Source organism: Ranitomeya imitator, chromosome 2, assembly GCF_032444005.1.
Source record: "Ranitomeya imitator isolate aRanImi1 chromosome 2, aRanImi1.pri, whole genome shotgun sequence".
Classification (NCBI taxonomy): domain Eukaryota; kingdom Metazoa; phylum Chordata; class Amphibia; order Anura; family Dendrobatidae; genus Ranitomeya; species Ranitomeya imitator.
Genome location: NC_091283.1, coordinates 388,098,361 through 388,109,278, shown reverse-complemented (window position 1 = coordinate 388,109,278; position 10,918 = coordinate 388,098,361). Strand labels below are relative to the sequence as shown.

The window sequence follows — 10,918 nt, the reverse complement described above, 5'->3', positions numbered from 1 at the left end:
TAAATGAAAAAAACACAAAAAGAATTGTCCTAAAGCCAAATTGGATATAATTCCACACCAAACATAAAAAAGGGGGTGGACAAAAGTATTGGCACCTTTTGAAAAATCATGTGATGCTTCTCTAATTTGTGTAATTAAAAGCACCTGTAACTTACCTGTGGCGCCTAACAGGTGTTGGCAATAACTAAATCACACTTGCAGCCAGTTGACATGGATTAAAGTTGACTCAACCTCTGTCCTGTGTCCTTGTGTGTACCACATTGAGCATGGAGAAAAGAAAGAAGACCAAAGAACTGTCTGAGGACTTGAGAAACCAAATTGTGAGGAAGCATGAGCAATCTCAAGGCTACAAGTCCATCTCCAAAGACCTGAATGTTCCTGTGTCTACGTGCGCAGTGTCATCAAGAAGTTTAAAGCCCATGGCACTGTGGCTAACCTCCCTAGATGTGGATGGAAAAGAAAAATTGATAAGAGATTTTAACGCAAGATTGTGCGGATGTTGGATAAAGAACCTCGACTAACATCCAAACAAGTTCAAGCTGCCCTGCAGTCCGAGGGTACAACAGTGTCAACCCGTACTATCCGTTGGCGTCTGAATGAAAAGGGACTGTATGGTAGGAGACCCAGGAAGACCCCACTTCTTACCCCAAGACATTAAAAAGCCAGGCTGGAGTTTGCCAAAACTAACCTGAAAAAGCCTAAAATGTTTTTGAAGAATGTTGTCTGGTCAGATGAGAGAAAAGTAGAGCTTTTTGGGCAAAGGCATCAACATAGAGTTTACAGGAGATAAAAAAGAGGCATTCAAAGAAAAGAACACTGTCCCTACAGTCAAACATAGCAGAGGCTCCCTGATGTTTTGGGGTTGCTTTGCTGCCTCTGGCACTGGACTGCTTGACCGTGTGCATGGCATTATGAAGTCTGAAGACTACCAACAAATTTTGCAGCATAATGTAGGGCCAAGTGTGAGAAAGCTGGGTCTCCCTCAGAGGTCATGGGTCTTCCAGCAGGACAATGACCCAAAACACACTTCAAAAAGCACTAGAAAATGGTTTGAGAGAAAGCACTGTAGACTTCTAAGGTGGCCAGCAATGAGTCCAGACCTGAATCCCATAGAACACCTGTGGAGAGATCTAAAAATGGCAGTTTGGAGAAGGCACCCTTCAAATATCGGTACCTGAAGCAGTTTGCCAAAGAAGAATGGTCTAAAATTCCAGCAGAGCATTGTAAGAAACTCATTGATGGTTACCGTGAGCGGTTGGTCGCAGTTATTTTGGCTAAAGGTTGTGCAACCAAGTATTAGGCTGAGGGTGCCAATACTTTTGTCTGGCCCATTTTTGGAGTTTTGTGTGAAATGATCAATGTTTTGCTTTTTGCTTCATTCTCTTTTGTGTTTTTTCATTTAAGACAAATTAAATGAAGATAATAATACCAAAGAATTTGTGATTGCAATCATTTTCAGGAAGAAACTGAGTATTATCTGACAGAATTGCAGGGGTGTTAATACTTTTGGCCATGACTGTATAACCACCCTCTGCTTTCTATCACTAAGCCAGTTACTAACCCTTTAACACACATTTTCTCCCAGACCCAGCATTCACATTTTGTGTACCAACCTCTTGTGTGGCATGGTATCAAACGCTTTGGAAAAATCGAGATATACCACGTCCAATGACTCACCGTGGTCCAGCCTATAGCTTACCTCTTCATAAAAACTGATTAGATTGGTTTGACAGGAGCGATTTCTCATAAACCCATGCTGATATGGAGTTAAACAGTTGTTCTCATTGAGATAATCCAGAATAACATCCTTCAGAAACCCTTCAAATAAAATCTTTAAATAATCTTAATTCAAAGATTTTACCAACAATAGAGGTTACATTTACTGGCCTATAATTTCCAGGTTCACTTTTAGAGCCCTTTTTGAATATTTGTACCACATTTGCTATGCGCCAGTCCTGCGGAACAGACCCTGTCGCTATAGAGTCCCTAAATATAAGAAATAATGGCTTGTCTATTTCATTACTTAGTTCTCTTAGTACTCGTGGGTGTATGCCATCCGGATCCGGAGATTTATCTGTTTTAACCTTAATTAGCCAGTTTCGCACCTCTTCTTGGGTTAGATTAGTGACCTTTAATATAGGGTTTTATTTGTCTCTCGGCATTTCACCTAGCATTTTATTTTCCACCATGAATACCGTGGAGAAGAAGGTGTTTATGTCAGATCTTAATATAATAGCTTTTTCCTCATCATCTACAACCATTCTTTCCTCCCAATTTTTTAAGGGGCCTACACTTTCACATATGATTCTTTTACTATTGATATAGATGAAGAACAGTTTGGGATTAGTTTTACTCTCCTTACATCTATGACAAGGACTAATCAACAATTACCCTATAAGTCCAGATGCACTTATTGCTGCACAAGGGGGTCACACACTTTTACCACTCACAGACATGTGATATTGGATCATTTACCTAAATAAAAAAAATTACAAAGTCTAAATTTTTTTACTTATATCTGTTGTTTGGTTTCTGTTTATTTTTAGGAAAATTTGATGTAGTTTTACGTCAGATTAATTAAAAAAAAATTAAAACTTTGAAGGGTTCACAACCCTTGAAGCACCACTGTTTGTTCTAGTGGTCAGAGAGACCGGTCTTTTGGTCCACTAGGATTCAGCCTTCTATCCTTCTCTCATACATCCCCTGCTCCCTCATTACCTATCAGCAGCGCAGACGTCTTCCAGCATCTTCTCCCACATGTGGCCACTCCCACTTCCTCAAAGGGAAACACTTGAAGTCCTCCCCTCCATGACTGATCACATGACTGTGACCTCATCACAGGTCCTGTGCACAGAACAGCCATATATGTGGTGTGGGGCTCTGCAGGTGGAGGTAGGTGCTTGAGATTCCCCATTGCTGGGGCAGGGGACATTAACCCCCTCAGTGCTGAGCCTGTGGTAAATCTCTGTATGTGACTATAATGGGGCTATGTGTTATACCGGGGGGCAGGACGGGGCCATGACTGGATGTAGTGATCATGTGACGCCGGTAACAGCTCCGGAGGTTTCTTACATGGGATCTTTATGATGTTACATCGTCATCTTCTCCCCATTCAGGTCTTTACAATATCGGATCCTCTCAGTGGAGATCTTCTATATAAGAGAATTCTCCTGAGTGACCCTACAAGGATGGATAGGGACAGGGACAAGATGGCTGAGAGGATATTACACCTCACCCTAGAGATCCTCTTCCGGCTTACTGGAGAGGTGAGAGATTCTGATGACGTCACATTACATCATTCTTATCTATGGGAATAACAGACGGACAGAACTGGAGAGGTGAGGACTCTGGAAATGTCTGTAGTGAGGTTTATTAATGTGTCTCTCCATAACCAGGATTACACAGTAGTGAAGAAGACCTCTAGTGAGCGCTGTCAGGACCCTGTGTCTGAGGGATGGGGAAGACCCCTGAGCCCAATCACGGGGCCTCCACCTCACCCCCTGATACATGAGGACATCAATGACCAGAAGATCCTAGAACTCACCTACAAGATGATTGAGCTGCTGACTGGAGAGGTGACACTGCTGGGAATGCTGGGACGTTATACAGTAACGCTATAGAGGGATCACGGGGATGACGGTATCATTGTATGTGTCAGGTTCCTATAAGGTGTCAGGATGTCGCCGTCTATTTCTCCAAGGAGGAGTGGGAGTATTTAGAAGGACGCAAAGATCTGTACAAGGACGTCATGATGGAGGTTCCCCAGCCCCTCACATCACCAGGTAATAGACAGGACTAAATACACACGGCCTATAATTATCTGTATGTAAAGAATGAGTTCAGTCCCTGTATGTGTTTCCTCCAGATCTATCCAGTGAGAGGACAATACCAGAGAGATGTCCCCGTCCTCTTCTTCCACAGGACTGTAAACAAGAAGATCCCGATGTTCCTCAGGATTATCAGGTAAATGGAGAGAAGGTGTCATGAGATCTCTCCGACGATTGTACAGAAGGCTGTGAAGGTCTTGTGTTCGGTCTTGTTCTATTCACCAATCAGGGGTGTAACTACAACAGGTGCAGGGGTTTCAATCGACCCTGGAGCCCAGGGGGCCCTAAAAGTCCCTTTGGCCTATAGAAAAAGACTATTGCTATTAAAGATTTAAAATGTTTGGGGGCCCCGTTGGAGCTTTCGCATGGGGCCCATGAGTTTCAAGTTACGCCACTGCCACTAATAGTATATGTTTTATACCGGTGGTGATGTCAGTGGAAAGCTTAGAACTTGTCATTGAATGTTGTCTGAACATTAGATGTTGTCTGCATCTTCTCGCAATTTTCTGGTTATGGAGACTGCTGGTTAGAATTAGGAGCCAACAGGTTGGATTTATACAGGAGACCTGCAGCTATATGATAACTATTGCTGTCATTTTTGGTCATCATATTTATTTATGATCTTTACTCTTCTTGCAACCTCTATGTTTATCTGTGACTTTTACTATATTTGTTTCAGGGTGAAGCTCTGATTCTTATTAATACTGCAGGGACATATGTGAGGGGTGATGAGCGGTGTAAGGAGGAGATTCCTACAGATAACCGCACAGGTGAGTAGTGACCACTAAATGCTGAGAAGTCACAGGTTCTACTCAGTCAGTGCCTGGTGCATTTATCATTGATTCCTTTTGTGTTTGTTAACACAGAGCTATTTTATGGGTATTTTATGTTAAAAGATTTAGCACTTAAACAAGAATTCTTTAAAACTATTTTGTATGGAGGTTTTATTCTCTGAAGTGTTGGAATGATTCTGATCTTATGCAAAGAAGATGTATCTGTATTCACGGTGCTCAATAGATGTCTCTAAATATCCATGTTAGGCCTGACAGTGCCAAGGGATTCATCTCCAGACCTCTTATATGGAAGGCAGAAATATTACTAGTCTGCCACAGGCTGCACTTTCTATGTACAAGAGAATTTTATCAGCCTTAGAATTTCAGTAGTTTTCTTCTTTACAAGCATAATGTACTGGTATATACTGTAGATGGTGCAATTGTTTTTTTACCATATCAGTTTTTCAAACTGTAAGAAAGTGCATCATGTATAGCAATGTTTCCATTACAAAAATAGATCACATAATGGAATCCAGACAGACCTCTTAGAGGTTATTAGTAGTGATGAGCGAATATACTCGTTACTCGAGATTTTCCGAGTACGCTCGGGTGTCCTCCGAGTATTTTTAGTGCTCGGAGATTTAGTTATTCTTGCCGCAGCTGAATAATTTACTTCTGTTAGCCAGGCTGAGTATATGTGGGGGTTGCCTGGTTGTTAGGGAATCCCCACATGTACTTAAGCTGGCTAACAGATGTAAATCATTCAGCTGCGGCGAAGAAAACAAAGTCTCCGAGCTCTAAAAAATACTCGGAGGACACCCCAGCGTACTCGGGAAATCTCGAGTAACTAGTATATTCACTCATCACTAGTTATTAGCATTATCCAGCGTTACAGGTCGTCAATCAATGGCTTTCTTTTGCTTTCATTTTTATTAGTTGTGCAGGAAATCAGTTTTGGACGTGAATTCTGTTTGTTTGTTCCTAAGATGTAACACAAATAAAAGTCAAAAATGAGCAAGCCCTAAGACAGGCCACCAAAAACTTTTTAGTTTTGATCCAATTGGTAGACCAAACTTTCCATTTATTGGGCCAGTGAAAAAAAACCTTATAGTACTCAGATGCCATCTATATGCCACCTGTGTGCTGCCTTTTATTTTTAATCTTTAAAGAGTCCATAATAGCAGGGTCTGTACCACAGGACTGGCGTATAGCAAATGTGGTGCCAATATTCAAAAAGGGGACAAAAACTGAACTCGGTAATTATAGGCCAGTAAGCTTAACCTCTACTGTGGGTAAAATCCTGGAGGGCATTCTAAGGGATGCTATACTGGAGTATCTGAAGAGGAATAACCCCATGACCCAGTATCAGTACGGGTTTACTAGGGACCGTTCATGTCAGACTAATTTGATTAGCTTCTATGAAGAGGTAAGTTCTGGACTGGACCAAGGGAACCCAGTAGATGTATTGTATATGGATTTTTCAAAAGCTTTTGATACGGTGCCACACAAAAGGTTGATACATAAAATGAGAATAATGGGGATAGGGGAAAATATGTGTAAGTTGGTTGAGAGCTGGCTCAGGGATAGGAAACAAAGGGTGGTTATTAATGGAACACACTCGGACTAGGTCGCGGTTAGCAGTGGGGTACCACAGGGCAGGGCTGCCACTAGAAATTTCAGGGCCCCATGCTGGCAAAATTTCCGGGGCCCCCTTGAGACTCCGCCCAGGCTCCACCCCAGCCTCCACGCTCCACCCCTCAAACTGTCCACAGTCCCACCGCTCTTTCTTGGAAAAACTCCACTTCTCACCTATCACACATTAACAGTTCCCATCACCAGATCACACATATAGCCGGCAGCTTTTGTTTTGGCCAAAAGATTTTTTAAGCCACCAAAATGACAAGGTAGACACTTTTGGCCGGGCCCTACTCTACTGTAACCTATTAAATATTTGTTAAAATATGCAATACAATTTAGGTATATTTTTATTTATTTTTCAATTTTTAAAATGACCTATAATACCACATACAAGGAACAAATACCACAGCACCATGACCAGACACCATATCACCACAGTGACCTATAATACTATCTACAAGGCACAAATACCGCAACACCATGAACAGATGACATATTACCACCACAGTGATCGAATAATATCAAATACAAGGAACAAATACCACAACATCATGACCAGACCACATATTACCACCACATAGTGACTGAATACTACAATACTGATCAATAATAAAAAAAACACAATACTATCACCATCAGTGCCATTATACACAGGAGATCTGTACTTAGTATGCAGTGTCTGTGTACAGGTAATACAGTGATCACCAGTGACATTATACACAGGAGCTCTGTATATAGTGTATAGGTAATCCAGTGATCACTGGTGACATTATACACAGGACCTCTGTATATAGTATACAGTGTATAGTGTCAGTGTATAGGTAACACTGACTCACCAGTGACGTCTCTAGGTGAAGTCCTTCATCTTTCATCCAGCACAGACCGCCATCACTTCATCCAGCCAGGACTCGTCTCTGCAGGAAATAACACCGTTATCTCGAGTTCCACTTGCAGAACACATTACTTAATTTTCCCAACTTCTACATTACACCACATGAAGAAGGCAACATAGTATCACTCTACACAGTAATAGGAGCGCCCCTCCATTTAGAACAGTATGCTCAAAAAATAAAATAAATACATCACTGCAGTAATAATATCCCTTAATTAGCCCCTATGGTAATAATATTCGCCATCCTAGCCCCCGTGTGTCTCATTCCTGGCGTCAGCCATATGTTCTCCCATCCTGCCCTCATGAGTATCCATCCTGCCCCATATGATCTCCCCATCCTGCCCCATCTGTCTCCATCGTATCCATCCTGCCCCATGATCCTGCCCCATCTGTCTCCAATCCTGCCTCCAGTGTCTCCAGTCATGCCCGTATCACCATTCTGCCCCATCTCCAATCATGCCCCCGTGTCTCAATTCTGCCCCATCTGTTTCCAATCCTGCCCCATCTGTCTCCAGTCATGCCCCAGTGTCTCCAGTCATGCCGCCATGTCTGTCATCCTGCCCCCTGTGTCTCCAATCATGCCCCGTTTCTCCATTCTGCCCCTGTGTCCAGCAATCTGCCCGTGTCCAGCAATCTGCCCGTGTCCAGCAATCTGCCCCTGTGTCCAGCAATCTGCCTGTGTCCAGCAATCTGCCCCTGTGTGCAGCGTTCTGCCCCTGTGCACAGCATTCTGCCCCTGTGCCCAGCTTTCTGCCCCCCTGTATCCAGCTTTCTGCCCCCCCCTGTGTCCAGCTTTCTGCCCCCCCGTGTCCAGCTTTCTGCCCCCCTGTGTCCAGCTTTCTGCCCCCCCTGTGTCCAGCTTTCTGCCCCCCCTGTCTCCATCTTTCTGCCCCCCCTGTCTCCAGCTTTCTGCCCCCCTCCTGTGTCCAGCTTTCTGCCCCCCTCCTGTGTCCAGCTTTCTGCCCCCCCGTGTCCAGCTTTCTGCCCCCCCTGTGTCCAGCTTTCTGCCCCCCCTGTGTCCAGCTTTCTGCCCCCCTCCTGTGTCCAGCTTTCTGCCCCCCCGTGTCCAGCTTTCTGCCCCCCCTGTGTCCAGCTTTCTGCCCCCCCTGTGTCCAGCTTTCTGCCCCCTCCTGTGTCCAGCTTTCTGCCCCCCCCCGTCTCCAGCTTTCTGCGACCCCTGTGTCCACCTTTCTGCCCCCCCCTGTGTCCACCTTTCTGCCCCCCCTGTGTCCACCTTTCTGCCCCCCCCTGTGTCCACCTTTCTGCCCCCCCTGTGTCCAGCTTTCTGCCCCCCCTGTCTCCAGCTTTCTGCCCCCCTCCTGTGTCCAGCTTTCTGCCCCCCCGTGTCCAGCTTTCTGCCCCCCCTGTGTCCAGCTTTCTGCCCCCCCTGTGTCCAGCTTTCTGCCCCCTCCTGTGTCCAGCTTTCTGCCCCCCTCCTGTGTCCAGCTTTCTGCCCCCCCATGTCCAGCTTTCTGCCCCCTCCTGTGTCCAGCTTTCTGCCCCCCCTCCTGTGTCCAGCTTTCTGCCCCCCCTGTGTCCAGCTTTCTGCCCGCCCCTGTGTCCACCAGCATTCTGCCCCCCCCTGTGTCCAGCTTTCTGCCCTCCCTGTGTCCAGCTTTCTGCCCCCCCCATGTCCAGCTTTCTGCCCCCCCTGTGTCCAGCTTTCTGCCCTCCCTGTGTCCAGCTTTCTGTCCCCCCCTGTGTCCAGCTTTCTGCCCCCCCCCATGTCCAGCTTTCTGCCCCCTCGTGTCCAGCTTTCTGCCCTCCCTGTGTCCAGCTTTCTGCCTTTCCTGTGTCCAGCTTTCTGCCCTTCCTGTGTCCAGCTTTCTGCCCTTCCTGTGTCCAGCTTTCTGCCCTCCCCTGTGTCCAGCTTTCTGCCCTCCCTGTGTCCAGCTTTCTGCCCTTCCTGTGTCCAGCTTTCTGCCCTCCCTGTGTCCAGCTTTCTGCCCTTCCTGTGTCCAGCTTTCTGCCCTTCCTGTGTCCAGCTTTCTGCCCTTCCTGTGTCCAGCTTTCTGCCCTCCCCTGTGTCCAGCTTTCTGCCCTCCCTTTGTCCAGCTTTCTGCCCTTCCTGTGTCCAGCTTTCTGCCCTTCCTGTGTCCAGCTTTCTGCCCTCCCCTGTGTCCAGCTTTCCGCCCTCCCTGTGTCCAGCTTTCTGCCCCCCCTGTTGTGAATTCTGTGGCAGAGCTCCCTCCTGTGGTCACAAGTGGTACTTCGGCTGATTCTCTCTGTAAGCTTCCGTTGGTGGAGGGAAGTGGTACTGCGGCTTCTGAGTTTCCTCCCTCAGGTGATGTGGTGAGGTCGGTAGGTGCTGCTCTACTTAACTCCACCTAGTGCTTTGATCCTGGCTTCCGGTCAATGTTCCAGTATTGGACTTGTTTTCCTCCTGGATCGTTCCTGTGGCCTGCTGCTCTGCATAGCTAAGTTTTCCTTTGCTATTTTGTTTACTTTTCTTCTGTCCAGCTTATCTATTTGTTTGCTGGAAGCTCTGGGACGCAGAGGGTGTACCTCCGTGCCGTTAGTTCGGTACGGAGGGTCTTTTTGCCCCCTTTGCGTGGTTTTTAGTGTTTTGTGTTGACCGCAAAGTTACCTTTCCTATCCTCGCTCTGTTCAGTAAGTCGGGCCTCACTTTGCTAAATCTATTTCATCTCTACGTTTGTCTTTTCATCTTACTCACAGTCATTATATGTGGGGGGCTGCCTTTTCCTTTGGGGTATTTCTCTGAGGCAAGGTAGGCTTATTTTCTATCTTAGGCTAGCTAGTTTCTCAGGCTGTGCCGAGTTGCATAGGTAGCGTTAGGCGCAATCCACGGCTGCCTCTAGTGTTGGATAGGATTAGGGATTGCGGTCAACAGAGTTCCCACGTCTCAGAGCTCGTTCTATGTTTTTGGATTATTGTCAGATCACTGTATGTGCTCTGACCTCTATGTTCACTGTGGTACTGAATTGCCTAATCATAACACCCCCCCATGTGTCCAGCTTTCTGCCCCCTCCCTGTGTCCAGCTTTCTGCCCTCCCTGTGTCCAGCTTTCTGCCCTCCCTGTGTCCAGCTTTCTGCCCTCCCTGTGTCCAGCTTTCTGCCCTCCCTGTGTCCATCTTTCTGCCCTCCCTGTGTCCAGCTTTACTGCCCTGGGCGCCCCCCCCCCCCCCCGGATCGCCGCCCTCAATAAATTAAAAAAACACACAAAAACAAGTTCTGCTTACCTGCCGCGCTCTTGCTCTCTCCACGCAGCTGAAGCGTGCACTCGCCGGCGACTGACAATGACGTCAGACGTCAGCGACCTGCACGCTGCGGCTGACGTCAGCTGCCAGCCTCAAATTGGCTGGCGGCTGTTAACTATTGACGCGCGGGCCCGCACGTCAATAGCGTTAAACAGCTGCAGCGCCGGCCGCCGCTAAGGGCCCGGTTCAGCCTGCGGCTGTCGGTAGGGGCCCGGTGAGCAGATAAGACGGGGCCCGATGCGGGCCCCCTCTGCTCACCGGGCCCCATACGCCAGTCACGGCTGTAATGCCCTGATGGCGGCCCTGCCACAGGGGTCAGTATTGGGCCCTCTTCTTTTTAACATATTTATTAATGACTTTGTAGGGGGCATTCAGAGTAGAATTTCAATATTTGCAGATGACACTAAACTCTGCAGGGTAATCAATACAGAGGAGGACAATTTTATATTACAGGATGATTTATGTAAACTAGAAGCTTGGGCTGATAAATGGCAAATGAGCTTTAATGGGGATAAATGTAAGGTCATGCACTTGGGTAGAAGTAATAAGATGTATAATTATGTGCTTAAT

General features: G+C 46.6%; 1 protein-coding gene across 1 annotated transcript in view; it reads left to right on the top strand.

Annotated features, from left to right (window-relative positions):
* Positions 1-3,026: 3,026 nt before the first annotated feature.
* The window catches only part of LOC138664114 (oocyte zinc finger protein XlCOF6-like), a 103,594-nt gene continuing 95,702 nt past the window's right edge, over positions 3,027-10,918 (top strand). Inside the window, exons 1-5 of the mRNA XM_069750541.1 lie at positions 3,027-3,266; positions 3,396-3,575; positions 3,659-3,782; positions 3,866-3,963; positions 4,507-4,597. Of these exons, the coding sequence (XP_069606642.1) occupies positions 3,084-3,266; positions 3,396-3,575; positions 3,659-3,782; positions 3,866-3,963; positions 4,507-4,597 (676 nt within the window). The 5' untranslated portion in view covers positions 3,027-3,083. The remainder of the gene's footprint in view (positions 3,267-3,395; positions 3,576-3,658; positions 3,783-3,865; positions 3,964-4,506; positions 4,598-10,918) is intronic.